Source organism: Rhinolophus hipposideros, assembly GCF_964194185.1.
Source record: "Rhinolophus hipposideros genome assembly, chromosome: 12".
Taxonomy (NCBI): Eukaryota; Metazoa; Chordata; class Mammalia; order Chiroptera; family Rhinolophidae; genus Rhinolophus; species Rhinolophus hipposideros.
In genome coordinates, this window is record NC_138058.1 from 26,629,632 (window position 1) to 26,650,418 (window position 20,787).

The 20,787-nt window shown below is 44.8% G+C and overlaps 1 protein-coding gene across 1 annotated transcript; it reads left to right on the forward strand.

Annotated features, from left to right (window-relative positions):
• Positions 1 to 6,703: 6,703 nt before the first annotated feature.
• Positions 6,704 to 18,571, forward strand: FIGLA (folliculogenesis specific bHLH transcription factor; the record flags this gene model as incomplete). The annotated part of the gene is made up of 4 exons (XM_081069596.1): positions 6,704 to 6,904; positions 9,747 to 9,899; positions 11,548 to 11,771; positions 18,538 to 18,571. The coding sequence occupies 4 exons, from the start codon at positions 6,704 to 6,706 to the stop codon at positions 18,569 to 18,571; spliced, it is 612 nt and encodes a 203-aa protein (XP_080925722.1).
• Between the last annotated feature and the right edge of the window lie 2,216 nt (positions 18,572 to 20,787).

Below are 20,787 nucleotides of genomic sequence, written 5' to 3' on the forward strand. Positions count from 1 at the left end.
CCAGCCATGTACAGGCCCCAGAAGGGACAAGGCCACTGGTAGAGAGATAGCCCCCTGCTTTCAGTCTGGCTGTGCAGGCCTCTCTGGATATAAACCGCCCTTCTGCAGTATAGGAAGCTATAGGGTGTTGCCTGGATATAGGAGGTAGTTTTTCTCCTCCAGGGGAGGTTCCGAAAGCTGCAATTCCCTAAGAGAGAGTCAGAAAGGCAGAGGAATTAAGTTGTTTACAGACTGAATGGAGCCATCTAGGGAGACAGTAAAGTCCTCAGTTGTTCTGGGGGAAGTGGTCAGCTTGTCATTCTGGACAGCCTGTCCTACCCTGCCTCTGCTGTGGGGACCCTGTACAGCTGCCACTCTCGGTGACCATGGATTGTGTTGGTGGCAACAGGAGGCTGTGACAGACAATTGTCACCAGACAGTGTGTGCTGCTGGCACCTTGTGCCCACAGCCTTTTCTTCCAGAGCCATGGGTATGGGGACCCAACCTGACAGAGGCGGGTTCTACTCATGTTTAGGGGAAGGCCTGACTCCAGCACAGGGAGAAGATGGCATAGATTTCTTTTTGCCATGGTCTCCCAGGCCTGGTTTTCTAGGGGTGGGGAACAATTTCTCAGTCAAGAGAGTGCACATATTCTGAAGGAAGATGTCATAGCACTTTAAGGACGACAAAAGTCACTAGTTTAGAGGAAAATGTACCCTTGCCTATAGTCAGCAACTGAGTGTCCTATATCAACTAATTCCCCAGGCCTCCATCCTCCTGAATTCTTATAACAACTCGCTCCCATATACTCTACCTACATTTAGGCCTGCACCTTGGCCCAAATCTCCCCTACAATGCCTACACCATGTCTGCAGGAAAGACCGTCTCCTTTTGTATTGCTCTCACTGATAAGGGCCAGTTATAACTGGCTCTACTTCTATCTGCTCTTATCAAATCCTGCAGCTCAAAGCCGACCAATGCCAGGGACCCTCCTTGCCAGTGAAAGCCCCAGGCCCCAGGGAGAATCACAGAAGCGTGAGGAAGCCTGGGCTGCTCTTGGGAGGGGAGAGTTAGAACAGGGGCCTGCCAGCTGGGCCTCAAGAAGGCTTCCTCCTGCAGGACAAGGGCCCACGCAGCAGGGTATGCACAGCACAGCTGTGCCTCTTAATTTCACGTACTCTCCCCAAAGCAGGCTGCACCCCACTTCTTCTTGAATCTCCCCAAATCCCTGCTTTTGTTGCAATCTTACCTTTCTTAGATATGACAAGCATTTTCCATTCCCAGCTGTACCAGTCCCACGACTGGAATCCTAGGCCTTCTTCCAGGCAGCCCCAACGAGCTTTTCTTGACATCTCCACTACCAGGTCCTGGGAACCGAGCCCTGACTCAGTGTCCCCTCAACCAGCTCTTATTTCAGCTTTTGCACTCTTGCTTAGTCCATCCCTCTTCCTGGGTGACTGGATTTGTCTGTACAATAGCTGAGTTTCTGGATGTTCTGTTTGGCTCATAAACCATCATTGCTACTGTTGCTTTCACTTCCAATGGGGTGGGAATTAGATGAGGCAGGAGATTGGTGGTTACAGACCCAGGCTCTGTGACCAGACTGTCTGGGGACAGTCCCAGCTTTGCCCCTTTTTAGCTGGGAAAACTGGTTACGTGAAGTTTGTGTCTCAATTTCTTCTGTGAAAAAATTACAGTATCTCCCTCTTGAGGCTGTTGTGTGGTTTAAGAAAGTTATTGTCTATAATGAGTTTAGAAGGATGTGTGGCATGCGGACCCCTGTAAAAGCGTTGGTTCTTTATGGAGTGTGGACCTCTATAAAAGTGTTTGCTGTTATGGTTATGCCCATGGTCTAATGGACTCCTCATCACACCTCTGAGGGATTTCAGTTATAATTGCCACTTTACAGATGGCAAGAAGAAGCCTGGAGTTTGAATGACTTGCCCAAAAGTTCTATGAGCCACCGAGCTGCAGAAGCTCTTCCCTCTGACCCACTACTAACCCTGGGGCCGTGCTTATGTCTCAGCTTCTCTCTAGAGGCCCCACAGCCCACAGGGTTCTCAGCTTCCATCTACCCCTTCTTGAGGCTGCCAGACATCTTTGTGCATCTTGTCAGAGCTCAAGGCTACCAGCTGCTGGGGCACGAAGTAGAGGGTCCCTGTTGAGGAAATAACCTTTCACCGGCTTTCTGGGGACAAAGCCTGTGGGCTGGTTCCTCTTTTCTGCTCTTGGTGAAGAAACACTTCTGACTCACTGTTAACCCTGCTGGTGATGTGGTCAAGATGTTAACCTCAGCTCATGGCCAATGAGAGTGGAGGAGGAGCCTCAAGGGAAGTAAAACATGGGCACGGCAAGCAGGGCCTCGGAGGGAGGACCAGGGTCTGTGTACCAGCGGGCCAGGCCCACCCCAGGCACGGGGCTGGGCTCAGAGTAACTTTGGGAAGGAGGCCACTCAGACGTCGAGGAAAAATAACTGCAAGGGATGCAGCAAACCTGAGTTTGAGGCTCGGCTCTGCCACTGACCAGCAAGCAGCACGACCTTGGGTTGTCACTCAAATTCTCACATTGATTTTCTCATCTACACAATTGGAGTAAAGTCTAACTCCTAGAAGTGTGGTGAGATAAAATAATATGTACCATGTAACAAATAATATGTCATAATAACAACACAAATTAATGTGAATATGAATAATAATATACAATTACCAAATTAATTTGGATAGGAATTCTGGGCAATGCAAACACATCTGTATAATTTTTGGTCCCTTTTAAAAATGGCATGCTTTGCCTTCTATTACTAAATGGGTTTTTGTTTGTTTTACTTAAGCTGTTCTTTTAGCAGCTCTTTTGTGTCTTGACTAAGCTAAGGAGATGAAGGGAACTGTGTTTGAGTCATGATCGGGCTGGTGTGATGGGGGGCTGTTGAGCACCCAGGCTGACAGGTGTAAGAGGGGGTGCTCCTCTCAGCGGGGCCTCAGGGTAACGAACAGGCAAAGATTGATGAGGTGAACCTCCATGAGATGGAACAAGGGGAAATTTCTTCATGTTTTGGGTGGAAGATAATGTGGATCGGCTTCCTCAACCCTCCCACCTCTCTCCCTTCCTCCAAGGTGCCTTTCTGCATTGCAGAGGCAGGAAGGCCGAAGCTCCATTTTCCAGAACCCCTTGTACTGAAGGTTGTGTATGCCAATTAAGGTGATTTAATTGGAAGCAGTTGTGTGAGGTTGCAAGTGTGGAAGTGAGGCAGAGCCCCTCCTGTCCTTTTGTCTATTTCCTGTGGACAGGACAGGGGGTTGGAACTTGCTCTGCAGCAGTGTTCCAGGGCTCCTTCCCCAGCTTTAGGGCGTTGAGTGGCAGGTGCAGGAGCTTCCTGCTCCATGGTCTGCAGCTTTGGTGGTGTGTTCTTGAACTCAGAGCCCCACCCCCTGCTCCTCCAGTCCTCCCAATGCTTGTGTAAGGACCTAAATCCCTAAACGAAAATCCCTTGGCATCTGCTTGGAATACCTAGAAGAGCTTCTGATCCTGCTCTGAGCCCTGCCTGGGGTGAATTGCCTGGGATGTATGTGCTGTGAGGCTCAATCCCTGCCAGGCACTAGTGATGGCAGAAGCCTCTACAGGGACAACTCCACTTTTCAAAATGACACCTAGGAACAATGATGGAGGAGCATGATTTGGAAGGAATCTAAGTCCCTGAGTGACCATGAGGGCAGAAATGCACTGCTGACCTATGCCTTTTGCACTGTTAAAGGAGAGAGAAATAATCTTTTTTGTTCATTAGGTCATTGCATTATTGGGTGATGGCAAGGTATTGGCACTGTCACCATCAGGTGTAACACCTTAGCTCAAACGGCTCTCCCTCAGGACAGATGGCTCAGTGGAAGAATCTAACAGCCAACAGTTCAGAAAGTTATAGTTGGAGTTGATAGAGGGGAGAAAGTATGAAGGAACAAAGTCTGGGGTTCTCACACTGGGTTCCTGATGTATAGCGGCTGGTCTGCTCAAAGGTTTGACAATAAAATAGAACAATGTCAATACTGTCCTTTATTTATTTATGTATTTATTTAGTTAGTTAGTTAGTTAGTTTCTGGTGCACAAGACAAGGTAATACTTAGACGTTCATCATTTATATCCCTCACACTGTGGACCCCCCCCCTCCCCAACCCCCCCTTCCACTATCCCTCCGACATCGCACAGAGCCATCACATTATATATATAATAATGTCCTTTTTGATGCAAAGATAGTTAAGTAAGTGGTAAACTACAGTGGTACCTCGGTTTTCGAACATAATCCATGAGTTCTGAAACGTTCGAAAACAGCCGACAGCTGGGCCTCAGGATCTTGCCCTCAGAGGAAGCCTTGTGATATGTTTGACTTCTGAGTCATGTTAGAAAACTGGAGCATTTACTTCCGGGTTTACGGAGTTCGTAAACCAAAATGTTCGTCAATGGAGACGTTTGAAAACCGAGGTACATCTATGTAATTTTACTAACAAATGTCACTCCAATAAATTAAAAAAAAAAAAAAGAAAACCAAGGTACTGCTGTATCTCCATTTTCAGCGTCATTCCCACACATTTGGCTCCTGTTGCCTTCTATCTGCTTTCCAGCAAACACCACCAAACGAACTTAGAGCAAACAAAATTATTTTCTTCCTTAAAAATATATGTATTTTAAAAATTATAGAAGTGACCCATACTTAATATAAAAAACGCAAGCCATATAGAAGATGGGATGCCAGATTACACCTCCCCATTCTCAGGTCCCCTACTCAGGGGAACCCCAGTTGAGCATTGGTATGTCCTCTTCTCTTCCCCTTGCCCTTCTCTTGGAGGCAGTGCCATGGTGGGAGCTGAGGAGGAGATGGGGCAGAGGTAACGTAGCTGATGTGGCTGAGAAAGAGGTCATACATGAGAACTGAGCACATAGTACATATACAGAGGATGACTGGAGCCAGGCTTCTCACTGTGGGAGAAGGGAGTTATAAATAAGGAACAGGGGAAACTAGAGAGAAAGCTGAGGTGTTGAATTAGAATTGGAAGTATTAGTGTGAACTCGTGCTTTTTAAATCTACCTATCCATCTATATACACGTATAGCTGTATGTGTGTGTATGCTTGTGTGTATGTATGTATGTACATTTTATTTTTTTTTGTCTGCAAAAAGTGCTTAGAAGCAATGACATCCCAAAAGGAATGAAAAATCAAGCATTCAATTTTGGTCTGTAAATCCCATCTTCCACTAAAAAGAGAATTGACTGATTCCAGGGCTGCAAGACGAGCCTGAAATGTGTCTTTTTTGGCACAAGAAAGTGCTCAAAGAATGATGGGATTATGTTGAAAGAGGACAACCTGGAGGGCTTTGCACTGGCCAAATCTGGGACAATTTGAGCATTGAAATGCCATTTTCCCCAAAATAAGACCCAGCCTTATTTATTTTTATATAAGACTGGGTGTCATATAATATAAGACTGGGTGTTATATAAGACCGGGTCTATAATATAATATAATAAATATAATATAATATAATATAATATAATATAATATAATATAATATAACATAATATAATAGAATATAATATAAATACTGGGTCTTATATTGAGTTTTGCTCCAAAGGATGCATTAGAGCTGATGGTCCGGCTGGGTCTCATTTTCGGGGAAATGTGGTAATGATAGGAATAAATTACGTTATTGAATAAATTAGAAATTCATGAGCCCATGCCGATGAATGCAAAATGAATAAATAAATGGGGAGAAAGGAAAGCTCCTCCCCACAGTAGGGTGCTAACCATTTGGCCATTATCAGAGTGGTGGTGAATTCAGGCAGGAGTCAGCAATGCATGCTAAGATATCTCCTCATTAAATATTGATCAATTAAAAGGAAAAATTAGTCAATTTACGTATGGTAAAGGCACCTGGCAGACACCACCTTGATCAGGTGATCAAGGTTAACATTATGTGTCCTCTGACTTGATGCGCTCAGAAAAGCCAGGCATCTTTGCTATGGAGTCTCTGCCAAGAGGGCACCACCTGGGTCTGGAATTGAGGGAACGCAGGACAAAGCAGAGTGGAGGGACATCCTACAGAATGAAAGACTTCTCCCCTTCGAAACTATCAAGGCTATGAAGATAGGGCAAGACTGAGGAAATGCTTTGGAAAACGAACCACCAAAGTGAGAACATACATAGAGAGAAAGAGGGTGATGGAGCAAACGTGAAAAAAGTTAACAAGCAGAGAATCTAGGTGAAGAGGCTAGGCGACCTCTTTGTTACTGCTCTTGCAACTTTGATTTCAAAATGAATTTTTAAAAAGTTTTGTGTGTATCCATCAAAATTTTTTTCTGCTAAATGTATATATGTATATGCGTATATGCAAATACACGCATATACACATATCCAGAAGCCCAGGTCCTAGCCCAGATTGGTTAAATCTCAATGTGGGGTTTGGTACCCAAGCACGTGGATTAAAGAAAAACCAAAATAACTCCTCAGGTGATTCCAGGGTGCAGTTAAATTTGAGAACCAGTGTTGTCTGTAATTCAATGCTCACCATAATCACCAGCGCAGTTCGTTATAAACAATTCCTTCCAGAAAGCGGGACGGAGCTGCAGTGAGCAGTGAGCGAGCAGGGGAATGGGCGCAGGTGGTCCAGGCCCCGCCCCCCGGCCGCGCGGGCCCCAGGTGCCCTGGATGAAAGGCCCGGGCAGCCTGTGGGCCCCGTGCGCCGCCATGGACGCCACGCCCGGCCTCCTGGGCACCCCGCCAGCCGAGGTGCTGGAAGAAGTGCTGCGGGAGCAGTTTGGGCCGCTGCCCCAGCTGGCCGCCATCTGCCGGCTCAAGCGGCTGCCCTCTGGCGCCTACTCATCCACCGACGACCTCCAGTTGGTCCTGGAGCGGCGGCGCGTGGCCAATGCCAAGGAGCGCGAGCGGGTGAGCGCCTTGCCGCGCGTGGGCCCCCAAGGCCGCCCTGTCCAGCAGCACCACGACCCCCGCGCCTGGACGGGAATGAATTCCTCCCCTCTCCTCTTATAGCTGCTACCCACCTCTGAACACCTGGTCAGGACCCGGTGCGCCCACTCACTGCCCACCTGCGGGGCCCAGAGGCGACTTTGGCCTCCCGAGGGCCTGCTCGTGGCCTCGCCTGGGAGAATGACAGTGGCCTGTCATTGTATCAAAAACCCTCCACTCTGGTCCAGCAGCTTGTTCGCCGCCGCTGGGACGGCCGCCTCACCTGGCAGCCCACCTGTACTTGTGCAGAAACCGGGTTTGGGTAAGCCCGAGGAGGCCCGTGACAACTTCCAAAATGTCTCCCTTAGCAAGTGCTTTTGGAAAGCTTAGAGCACTGGAGTCGCGCTTAGATTTCACAACCGAGTGAGCTGCGTGGCTGCTTGGGGCGCACAGGACTCCCACCACCCCTTTTCCCTGCGCTCTGCATCTCTGCCTCGAAGCACAAATGGGATAAGGGGCGGACCTAATGGAAGTTACTCTTTAAACAAAAAAAACACGACCCCTCAGTGTGCACCCAGACTCCCACTCGACCCCCTGTCAAGAGGAAGGGTCTGTTTCCCAATCCCGCGAGTTTCCCGTTAAATCACCACCCGAATGGTCCTGTGGGCCGGAGTCGGAGCGGCATCTACCGGTAGCTCTTAGTATTTCTAGCTAAAGTAGGGCCCCAAACTTGTCAGATCTGCTCTCCTTTGCGATCTTTGGCTTGTGTTGCCGGAGAGACGGATCCCAGAGAGGGAAGGGTGCGTGGTGGAAGAGGCAGGGGTGCGCGGTTAGGCTGGGACTCGAGGAGGAAGGTCTGGGGGCTGTTCCTACACACGCTGGGTCCCTTAGAAATGTAGACGCAGTGAATTAACTAAGAGTTTTGTCTGGGGAAAGGTGTGGGGAGACAGGACCAAAGAAGAGTAGAAGACTTAAGAAAGCTGGGAAAATTGCAAGCGTCTCCATAGTTTGACAAGGCATTAGACCTTTTATGAAAATAACTCTGTGATCTGAAGTGATAATGTGGCCCTCAAAAAAGGTTCTGGTGCAATATTTTGCATTTTAAGTGGGCCTTTTCACCGGGAAGGAATTGCTTTCTGTGGAGAATTGGTCCTGATGTTATCCACTGTTTTAAAGCTAATCACCTTTATTCTATATAGTGATACAAGTAATACACCTGGATATAAAACAAATAAGTCATGGGGATGTAATGTACAGCATAGGGAACATAATCAGTAATATTGTGATTGCATAGTGTGGTGTCACATGGTTGCTGGACTTACCGGTGATCACTTCTTTAGGTATATAAATGTCGAATAACTGCGGTATACCCCTGTTATATAATATTGTATGTTAGCTATATTTTAATACAAATCTTAAAAAAATAAGAAACTTAGGGAAAAAATACACCTGGAAAATATAGAGATGACTAAATAGGGAAAAAAACACCCATTATACAAATATAACAACCAGGAACTATCATTTTTCTGTATACTCCCAGTCTTTTTTTCTAGTTATGTGTGTGCATATATATATAATTTTACAAAATTTTGGCCCTCTAGTACACATCTTTATACTTTTTTGCACTTAACAGTATCAAAAGCGTTCCCTCATATTCCTAAACATTCTTTCCAAGAGCAGCTTTTGACTGCATAGTCTAACAGAAATGGATCATAACTTACCCAGTCTCCCACTGTGGGGCATGTATGTTTTTTGCAGCTTTTTACGGCTACATAAATCTATGTGCATGTTTTACCAGAATAGTGTCCTGCTTTGGAATCAAATACTAGAATCAATGGGATATGTATAATCTCATGATTTTTGATACAAGTTGCCCAATTGCTTTCTTAGAAAAATTTACTAATTTTTACCCCCTTTTACAAGATATAGGACTGTTCCCACTCTCAATGCTGGGTATGATTAACAAAAGAAAAAGGTTACCACCTTGGTACATGAAAAATAGTATCTAATTTCTGTTTTAATTTATAGTTCTTTGATTATTAAAGTTCAATATTTTCATGTTTGTCACTGTATTCTGCTGTGAATGGGCTATGTTCCTTGTCCACTTAGCTGTGGGGTAGGAGAAGACTCTATATAAGTGAGTACATACACTGGTTTTATGGTATAGTGGGAGCTGAGTTTTTCCAGGGCCTGTGTCCCCCCCAAGGGGTGATCATCAGACTTTCAGTGTTTTGGAGCTAAGGAATTAGACCCTGGAGATTAAAAAAAAAAAAAAGAGGTACTTTATTCTTCCTTTCAAGTCTGGCAACATGCAGTCTGTCTGGACTCTAATACTTGACTCTAAATCATCAACTCTGCTGGGAAAGAAGTTGAAGAGTTCTAACAATAAAACTACAAGGTGGTATTTTCCACTTTGTAGGTAAACCAAGGCTTGGTGATATGCAATATCCTATACACTCTTGTAAAGCTTAACGGTAGCACTGGGTTTTCAACCCTGCTGTATTGACTCAGAGCTTTTAGCCACTCTCCCGACTGCCTCCGTATTACATTGCAGTGGGTGTGCTCTCAGAGGAAGAGGAGGTCAAGTGAGCATGGACACCCCTTCAGCCTGTCCACCTCCAGTGCCGAGTATATGTCGCTCATGCTCCCCTTGCCCGAAACTATTGTTGGTCGAGTGGCAACTCTTTGGCATGTGCCTGCTGAGATTCCCCACCCAGATAAGAGAGCTGTGGAAATGAGCCTTCAAACCCCCATTGTGTGGTTTTGGGGGGATGTCTGTACAAATTAGCTGCTCTGTGTGTCACTGTGTCTTTTTGTTTTCCAGATAAAAAATCTTAACCGTGGTTTTGCCAAACTGAAGGCACTGGTGCCATTTCTTCCTCAAAGCAGGAAGCCCAGCAAAGTTGATATCCTTAAAGGGGCAACTGAATACATACAAGTTCTCAACGGTGTTTTGGAAGCAGCCAAAGACGCTGAGGTAAAGGTTTAAGAAGTTAGAACAATGATACCCATTGTTTATTGAGCCCGTTCTATGTGCCAGACAATTTATGTATACATTCCAGTTAGTTTATAACAATCCTCTGATCTATTTGTTGTCCTCATTTTATGGAGGAAGAAAACAAAACACAGGTAAAGACCACACAATTAAGAAATGTCAGGACTGGGGATTGAGTCCAGGTCCGTGAGAGCTTTGGAGCCAAGTTCCTGGCCATCTATATAGTTACCTCCTGTCCTGTCACTGTCCAGGGCACGGAGCTCCTAAATGTTGAATCTTTAATAGGACTTTGGCAGCTGGGACATGAGAGAAGACCTCTGTAAACCCACTCTGTAGTGGTGGCTTCTCTTCAGCTGGAAAAACATCAGACAGAAAGAAGAGGCATTTCTGTCCCTAAGGGGCCTCCCTGGGGAGAGGCCCTCCCTGAGAGACAGCCCTGCTGGATAGCTCAGCAATCTCATGGGGTTTTCCGACCATTCCGTGGGATGACATAAATTAACCTGCTTTACAAACTGGGAGGCATCAGTGTCACCACTGTTATCAGGTTGCACAGCTCAGAAGTGTGGGTTGGTTTTATGGGCTCATTCCTTGGAGAGGCAAAGCTTGAAGGCCTGAAAATGGACTAGTCATTGGAGGAGGTAAGATATGAAGAGAGAAAAGGCCTTGGAAATGAGCCCTAAGTGACATCACTGACAGGAGGAAAGAGGAACCATCAGAGGGAAGATGGCAGGAAGGTAGGACAAAAGCAAGATAGGTCTTGAAGTCAGAGAGGGGGGACTCTTGGGAATGTGAGGCTGGGAAGTAGTGGGAGAAGCTACAGAGAGGCGGGGAAAGGCAACCAGGCCCAGTATTTGAGCTGTGTCACAGGAGCTGGTTGGAAGCCAGCTCGTAGAGGGTTAAGGATGTATTATAGGTATAGATCTGGAATCCCAGCAAAAGGAAGGGCCAAACTTCAAGTCTGTTCAACCTGGAAGTCTGAGACTAAAAGAAAGATACCCCTTTTTCCCAACCCCCCCAAAAAAGGAAGAAGAAAAGCTGTAAAGAAGAGCCAGTAAAAGTCTTTTCTAAATAGCAATGTGATTGTGTTTAGGGACAGAAGAGAAGGACAGATACTAGAAAGAAGAGAAACAATCAATCTAGAAACTTAGGGCAGAAACAGGCAGGTGTATAATGCTACTTTTTGGATTTCTTTTTCCCTTGTCTACTAGTCCTACTCAGGTGACTACTGGTCGGATAAATTACGCAATGATGGGAATGGATTGTCCTATTGTCCAAATCTGATGGTTGGGTTGTGGCATGGTCCTAGTGTTTGCAAATGTGCAGGTGGCTGCCTTAATTTTTTCTTGCATATTTATTGTGTAACAGAATTGGTTGTATGCTGCATTCATTAAAATATAGGATCTGTTCCATGCTATGATCTTTTTAATGAAGTTGCCCGTTGTACGACATTTTATGGTTACAGAAGAACAAAATACAATTTATTGAACAATGATTTTTCTCCCCATAATAACTTAAGCATTGCCCCCTTATCACTTAAATGCAACTTTATCCATTAAAATTTTGAAACGTATTGATTCGGATCTTCAAACTCGAACTGTCATACCATTTGACAACGAAATCCGGTTTCTAGAAACAAGATCATCAGAACTATAGCAACAGTACTTCTGAAGCACATGTATCCTTGGCTAGAGAGCTACTGAGAAACAACACCCAACATACCAGCTGTGCTATCAGCTTGAAGAATGAGGAGGAAGCGCCCTGGGCAGATGGTGGCAGTGGTGAGTTGGCGTACACTTGTCGCCAGAGTGTGATGTCTATGACTGGAGTTATCTCCCCAACCAGAAGTCTGATAAAGTGTTCCTTCTTAAATTGCAATATAGATGTCAAAAAAACTCAAAACACATCCCTTGAAGCATGTGGTATTTTCCACGCTAAACCATGAGTGGAACAAGATCATTTTGTGAAAGTACCTCGGTGGGAGGTGGAGTTTGCTAGTTTGAAAGATGTATTATTATGTCCCCAAATTAATTGGTCAGCAGCTCAAGGGGAAGGCCACTCCTCCCGATCACTCAACATAGACCTAAGCTCATTTTTATGACCCTAATTAATACATCAAAAGGTTTTCTGGATTCTGGTTTCTAGAAAAAGAAATAAGTACTATATTGCTATGCATAAAGGTGCATGGTGATAACACACACACACACACACACACACACACACACACACACACTTTTTTTAATTGGCCTTGTTAGAAGGCAGCATTTTCTAAGTAATAACAAAGGAGTTTATTGTAACAGCTCTTACTAATTGCCAAGCTAAGCAAAGCCCCTGGAAGTAGCAGCTTGTTCTCCATATCCAGAAGGTAGACTTTTGGCTCTTGCTATATCTCACTGTTACACAAATGAGACCCCTTGCTCCATCGTGCAACACGATTGCTATTGAAATAAGAAAGGCTTGTCAGGATCTGGAACCAAATGTGCTGTGACAAGCAAGCAGTTTAGTGTGAGGTAAGGGACAGTGGAGGCTGTGGCGTCATAAATGATGGTTGGTGGTGAGACAGTTTCAAATAGCAGTTGAGTGCAGGCTCTGGAGATAGAATGCTGAGGTTCTACCACTTGCTAGCTGTGTGGTCGTGGGGAAGCTACTGCATCTTTCCAGTTCTCAGTGTCCCCATCTGTAGAATGGGAATGATAATTGCACCTCCTTTGTACATAAGATAACTGTGAGGTTCAAATGGCATCGTGTCAGTGAAGTGTCTAGCATCGTCAGTGTTCCCTTGGGCATTAAGTCTGCTTGATCACCGTGAGCAATCAGTATTGATTGGTGAGCAATTGAAAATGAGCCACTGTTTGCAGCTCTGTTCGTACCAAGTGTTCTGGGTTTTCTCACTTGGTTCTCACCAATGCTCCACTCTGGTTTGAAGTCTTACAGGCTGCCTGCTGACTGGCGGGCCTTGGTTCCCGTTTCTGATTTGGTTACTGTTTTCTAAGGATTCCATTTGTGCACATGCTCCATTTAGATTTTCAAGTTCTGGCCACTTGAGATATAAACCTTCCCTTGCCAGTCCACCTTTAGAGAGAAGTTCTCTTGCTACTACATGAGCTGATAGGGAATGACTGGGCACAATAGAAAAGAATGAAGATATGTCCTGAATGGAAACTTGAACCTGGCTATCTAAGTTAATAATAGTAACATTTCCACAAACGTAAGTTTTAATATGTACTAGCTATTAAGGCAAGAATCTTACTTGCATTTAATCCCCACTGATCCTTATCAGGTAGGCATCATCATGCGTCCTCACGGTGAGCCACCTGGCACTTCCTTTCTGCCTGGCGAGCCTGGTCGCCAAGCAGACCTATGTTGGCAACACCAGCCGCAAGGCTGTATGGGAGATCCCTGTTTTCCAAGGATAATTGATCCTGGAAATAGGCCAATTATAGTAAATTGATTTAAAGAGGGGATTAACATTTTCTAGTAGGAAACAAAAGTTCTGATTGGAAATTCCTTTTAGAAAGAGAACAAAACACTTAATTTTTAGTCTTTCAGCTAACCAAATTTAAGTTGTTAATTGGAAGAGTGTGCTAATTCTTAGAATGAATAAAGAATTAATCATCTGTTTGAGATCTTTATAGATGTGTGTAACTTCTGTCAAGTGTGCCTTAATGTAAGGCGTGCCACGGGACTGTTCTTGGATCTCATGTTTTGTCAAGGGTTTCTCATTCTTTGAGATTCAAATCATCATTTTTGAAATAAAAACACTGATGTTGAAACAATGATCCACTCATAGAAAGGTTGCAAGTACAGTACAGAGAACGTTTTTCCTGACCCTTTTGAGAGTAAGCTGACCACCGGATGTCCTATCATCCTTTCTTTCTGCCCTTGGAGAGGCTCTGAGGAGTGCAGTCCTGGTGCTGGCAGAAATGGGCATGTTTGGGGATTTAGGGATGGGGTCAGAACAGGTTATGCAAGATCAGCAACATTCCTGAGAGGCAAAGTCCCAAACAAAGTACATAAGAATACGCTGATGGAAGAGATGGAGATTAACTTCTCGGGCCAGAGCAGGTTTCCTTGGGGACTGAATCAGCAAGTATGTGTGTAGATGGAAAGGGCCGTGAGCCATGTGCAGCCCCAGCATCTGGCCTTGGTGGGGATAGGGATCGATGTCAAGGTCCAGGCAAGGCTGACTTCGCACTGGACTTCGAGGTGTAGGATTTTGCTGTTTGGGGAGTGGGTATCACTGGGTGGCAAGATGTTCACTAACCCACCGTTGTCTATTCTATTTGTCCCCTGTGGCTACGACGCGGGCATTTCACCTCATGCAAGGCTGAGTTTTGTTCCGAGTTGCCTGTGATCCTGTAGAAGCTGTGTCGCTGCACAAAGACCACGCTCAGTGTTGGAGTGAGATGCCAAGTGTGCTAGGCTCAGAAGGGCTCCAGAAAGAGATATAGGGATGAACATAAGTGTCTGGTAGGAGCCCTGGATATGCCGCCATCACACACTTCTACACTTTGGCCTGTCATGGGAGTGTTCTTTGGAAAGGATTTCTGAGAGAAGGAAACTTGCGTGGGTGGTAGATTTCCACTGCCACCTCTTCAGGTTGCGGTAATGTGTGTATGTGAAAGTAATTACTGGGGACATTTCTTCTAATGGCATTTTAAGATCCGAAATGAGATAGGCTGGCTAGTTGTGATGAATGTATTAGCACCCTGGGCAAGCCCAAAACATCTATCTTCTGTCACTTATCTTGCATTTGCCCCAGGTAGTGGTTATGTGTTTTAGCAAAGCTATACTACTGTGGTGGGGTGGCTCTAGTCATTTCCTTCGGAAGTACTTTTGCCTGCCCCGGTGTTCACTGGTGGCCTTAGGGGGCATATTCTGATGAGTTTAGGCAGCAGAGTATTTTCAAAAATTGCACTTCCCTTTTGATGGGCTGGGCGTCCTCTGGTTTGTCAGTCCTCACCATCCTTATTACCTCGCTGGTTTAGGCATTTAACTCTGCAGCCCTGGGCCAAGGGCATGGAAGCTCAGAGGGAAGCCTGTGCCAGTGGTTGCATTTGACTCGGGGATGTTATTGTGTCTTCTAAACTTGAGGGGTTTTGGGGTTGGTCCTGTGATGATACGGATGCTGGTGGTTCTCTCTGGAACTCGGGAAAGATACGATCTGGGGCATACAGGACAGAATCCATGGAACTCGGGAGTGATGCCACCTCCAATGGCACCCCCTGGGCTGCAGCTGTTTAGGAAGAGGTCCAACCAGCATCCAAGGAAGGCTCTTAAGGCCCAATCTGATCAAGATTAAAAAAAAATCAGAGGGAAGACATATTCCTATTTCTTTGTGAAAATAAGTGAGGGAGAGTTCTTTTGTTGGAAATCTAATTTTTCTATGGAGACAAAAGTTTGAATCAGTCCCGGAAGTACGTTTTGGTGTGTTGTGTGTGCAGGCATATACGTATTTGTGAAGTTTGGTATGTTTGGCAAGATCTCTACCTGGTTTGTGCTCCTAACCCTATCTGTGAGCTGAGCTTAATTTAAGAAAGCCAAGTATTTATATTTCTCTGACATACGAATAGAATGTGCTTGGTCACTAAATTAATTGAAGGAAATCCTCATCTATTCTAGTTGATTTTTTTTTTAATTCTAGTTGATTCTTGAAGGGATATTTATGCATTTTATAAAAGTTTCCATATGTACATCGAGGAGAATGGCAAGAATTGGATGGAACACCCCCTCAAAGGTAGAGGCAGGGCTTCTCTGAAGTGCTGCTGACCTCCCTTGGACAGATGGCTCTTTGGGTTAGCAGAAAACCACCAACTGCAAGGACCACATAAGCTACCCCCGAGGGAGGTCAGTGTGTCCTTCCACCTTCCATCCTCCACCTTCTCCCCTCATTCTAACCCCTGAGTTATCCAGAACAGATCGGGGATCAAATGGGCTCCAGAAACAGTGTTAAACATAAATCTCCTAGTGGAAGGGTAGAGGGATTTAAATGCAACTCGATTATTTTTAGGAACTCTTCTGGTCCTCTGATCACTCTCTTCCTTTTTGGAGGATATTTCCTTCCAGGAATGTGTCCTTTCAACAACTTGGGTGTGGAATATAGGCCTGGGCACCTGCCTCATTGGGGTGCTCTGAGATTAGAGGAACCAAGTTCTCCTGCATCATGCAGTTTAGGCCAGGTCTCCAAGGGAAGAGACAGGCCACATGGGGTTTGGTGGACAAAGCCCTGCTCATTATAAAGGATCTTCATGTGCTGGAAGATCATCTGTGTGGCTCTCCCTCCAGACTTGAGATGGCAAGACTGTGGTCACAATGCTGGATTCTGATGCCCGGGTCCTGTCTGGACTTTCACACATGGAAGCAGGATGGACAATTTTGAGCACAATTTAGATGGAAAGAAATGTAACTTTCTACACTGTATTCCACTTAGTCTTGAGAACCCAGTAAGACACTTATGACTCAGGTGGTAGGAAAACTCTTTGTCTTGCCCCATTAAAGTCTATCTTCCTTAAGTAAATAAATACTGAATCATCTCAACGTTCAGAATCCCGATGAGAGCTCTTTACCTCTTAAGTGATCTCCCCACTTCTCCTCCTCCTCTAGCTACAGTGGGGACTATATGTAAGCACTGTAGAGGCTGGAATGGAAGCACTCAGATGTATTTCCCCTCCTCTGACCCCAGCTGGTCCTCTGGCCCCTGCTCTTGGGTATTGCTGAACTGACATCCACTGTGTATGTCCATGGCCCCACTGTGGCTCTCTTCTCTAGGCCAGACTTGCTGGGCCTTCTGCACTCAGAACCCAGGCCTCTTCTGGTCTCTCTGTCTTTGCCACTTCCAAATGGGCTAGGAGGCTGCCCTCAGCCCCATATACCTGGTGATGTCCCTCAGCCATGTGGCCACTAAACTCCTCTGAGAGGCAACGTCCCAAACAGTTGGTGCAAATCCTTGCTTCCCTCAGATTCTACTTTAAGTGTCTTGGGTTCTATTGCCTTACGTAACTCTCCCCCACCCCTGGTCAAGGCCCAGGATGGCACAGTACAGGGGCCCTTCCTAGGGGTCAGGCAGCTTCTGCACAGGAGTTCCATCCCCTCTGAATAACTACATTCTGCTGGTTCAACCTGCATCTCTTCCTGGTTGTAGGAAGTCTTCCTCTCGTCGTATCTTGTCTCCTTCCTGTTCTGTGCCTACCTGGTGAGCTCTACCCACCAGAACCCACACATTCAATAAAGTCAGCTTTGTTTCAAATGAGAGTCTTGCTTTTCAGACTCTTGTTAAGCTGGGTACTGAATTCTAAAGCTGAGCAAGTGAGGACTTTTGTTCATTATCTATCTGCTGGCCCCCTATCCCAATCCCCAAGCCTTGACTCAGTAGATGGAGGGAAAAGTCCATTGGCTAATGTGTCAGATTATCCAGCTATACAAACAACAGGAGCGCACCTGCTTCATTAAAGGAGTTGAGCAGGAAGCTGGGTTTCTAGTCCTCAGACCAGATTCTTCTTGGATATTTAACTGCTTGCCTTAGAGGAGGCCAACAGGTATTTTTAAAATGAACTGTGAGAATAAGACAACACCAATAAACTTCAAGTTTTCATAATCTGATACTTAAATATTATCTTCCTGGAATTTTCCAGATAACTCTGAAGACAAAATACACTAAGACAATGAACTATAATAGACTATAGGCTGATATAGGCTCTTTAGGTAAACACAACAATGTACGAATTTATCTCTTAGGTTTACAACATTATAGATATGTGAAAACTTAAAAAAAATTTTAAATAAAATGTCTAAAGCTAAATGTGAACTCAAGAAAAGAAAGCTTGATCACATACGTGGTGAAAAGCTTGATCTAGACCAGAAAAAGGATAATTAGCATCCATACTATCATGTTGTACCAGGCACTGCTCCTGGCAGTTTATACCTATGAACCTATTTAGTTTTCATAACCACCCTGTGATGCACAAATAATTATACCCATTTTCTACGTCAGGAAACTAAGGAACAAAAGTTAAGTCACTTGCCCAATAGCCAGTGAGTCAATGAAGGATTGGAGTTGGGGGTTGTGGGTAATAGTGTTAAACTCTTTAACTGCCTTTCGGAACTCACCCTTGAAATGTGAATGAGAGCAAACTAGGTAATAGATAAATTTTGTAACTTAAAGCATTTGGTTGCAATATTTTATTATCCATAGTGATAGATATACATCTGGGTTCCAGTATCTGAACTGCCTGACCATGATTGGAGCGATTTTATTTTTTAGTCATGCATTTGTCTCGTCTGCAAGTTGAGATACCAGAAAATTGAGATGATACGAAACGATCTTAGTAAAACCACTAATGGAAATATACTAAAATGCTTCCAAGTATTTTTCCTATACAACCAAATTAAGAAATTATCATATGGTACACAGTGTTGTGTTCTGTTTTATTCTGTCATTGGCATGTTTAGAGGTAACTATATAGTCAACTTTATAACAAGTTTTAATGGCCCATGAAATGGGACAGTTTTCTAATTGTTGGACATTTAAGTTGTTTTCAGGATTTTGTTCTCATAAACATGGCAAATAACCGGTTGTGTTTTGCTCTTTCTGTATTTTTAAATTAAAAAAAAATTTTTAGGATAGATTCCCAGAAGCAGAACTCCTGAGTCACAGGTAGGTACGATCTGTGACTTGACGTCTGGTGCTAGTACCACCAGTTGTGTAAGAGTGCCAATTTCATCAGATTCTTGCCAACATTGGGATCTATTACAAATGATAGAATTTAAAGGGCAAAAACTGGTATCTTTAAATTTAAATATCTTTAATTACTAATGAAATTAAGTTTTTTGAGATATTTCTTGTGTGAACTGTCTGTCTTTATTCTTTAACTATTTACAGTAAATTCTCTTCTATGTTTCAGGCTTCCCCAAATGTGAAAAGTGAACAAGCTGGTCCAGGCCTACTTTCCAGAGACAAATAAAACAGTTTTGAAACTTTTGGAGTATTTTTAAAAAAACATTTTGTGATAATTCAAAGTTTATAATTGCCCTTTAAATGGCCTTGCCTGTCATAAATCTACTCAACTCTACTTTCTCCTTAATTAATGCTTTGAAGAAATAGGCTTCAGGGCCTTCAGCCTTCACTCTCATTCTTCAAACCCTCCAGAGGTTTCTATCCTCATCTTCTCAGGTCTTACACCTAATATCTTTCATTCCATTTGTTTTCATCACTGTTACCCTTCCTGGGGAAATTAACCTTTAAGAGGAATACAAATTAAAGCTAGAAGAATGTGGTGTTATAAGTTTTGGCCAGTGGGAGTGAGAATTTTCAAGATTATTTCAGTATCCAGCTTAGGCCACGTGGTACTTTTGTGCAATTTAGACCCCGAAGCCCCTTGAGCATAGAGACTGTCTCCATCTTTATAATAGTTGCCCACAAAGACAGAGCACTTACTATATGCTGGGTTCTGTTCACCTACCTCACACATGTTAATGTTTTTCACAACACTCTTGCTAGATAGCCACCATTATCCCTGTTTTACAGATGGGAAACCAAGGCACAGAACATACATTAGCTTGGGCCCCCATAACAAATAGTTAAACAACCAATTGGGTGACTTAAACAACAAATTTATATTTGAAGTTCTGGAGACTAGACAATGTAAGATCAAGGACTGAAAGGTTTGGCTTCTGGTGAGGACGCTTTTCTTGGATTGTGGACAGCTGCCTCCTCTCCGGCTTTACAAGGTGGAGAGAGAGTGCAAGTGAACAAACGGTGGTCTCTCTCTCCTTATAAGGACACCAATCCTGTTCGATTAAGGTCCCACCCTCATGACCTCATCTAATCAGAATGACCTAAAAGCCCTGTCTCCAAATAGTCATGTTGGGGATTAGGGCTTCAACATGAATTAGGGGTGGACACAGTTCAGTCTATAGCATTCTGTCCCTGACTTCCCCAAATTCATGTCCTTACCCTGGGTGGGAGGAGTCTATGCGTTTTCTAGGGCGGCCGTAACAAAGTACCACAGGCTGGGTGGCTTGGACAACAGAAAAGTGTCTGAGCTCAAGAGATCAAGGTGTCAGCAGGGTCGGTTCCTTCTGACACCTCTCTCCTTGGCTGTAGTTGGCTGTCGTCTCCCTGTGTCTTCACATGGTCTTCCCTCTGTGTCAGTCCATGTCCACATTTCTCATAAAGATTCCCATCCTATTGGATTAGGTCCCACCCATAAGACCTCCTTTTTTATATTTTAATTATTTCATTTATTAATGACTTTTTTGAAGACCTCATCTCCAAATAAAGTCACATTCTAAGGTACTGGGAGTTAGGACTTCAATATATATGGATTGGCGGGAGACACAGTGTAGCCCATAACAGAAGGTGAGCACTGTTTCCCTCACTTTACAGCTGGGAAGCGAGACCCTGGGGTCAGAGACTTTCCTGAGGCCACACAGTCGTGGGGACCGAGACTGCAGCCCTAGGTCCTGGACTCCCAGTTCTCTTTCCACAGCAGGCCTCGGCTACAGGGCTGGCTGAGCTTCCACTTGTTGGGAGAGTGGTGTCTTCAAGAGATCTAGACTTTATCTTGCTTTGAAAGCACTGTCTTTCCCCTCACCGACTGTCTGCAATTGGGTTCCCCTAAAAGTAGGCCATGATTTGTAGTTTATTTGGGAGGCAAGCCCAGGAAGCACCAACAGGGGGATGGAAAGGTGATATGGGGAAGAAAAGCAGCCTATGAAAGATGCATGTGGGCAGCTGGGGCGCAGCTCTGCGGAGGCACTCAGGGAGACTGTGTACAACACGCCACAGAAGTGTCCTCCCAACACCCAGAGATGAGGGACCCCGGCTGTTGATCCCCTAAATCCTGATGGTCATTGGTTGAGAGCCGCTCTGCTG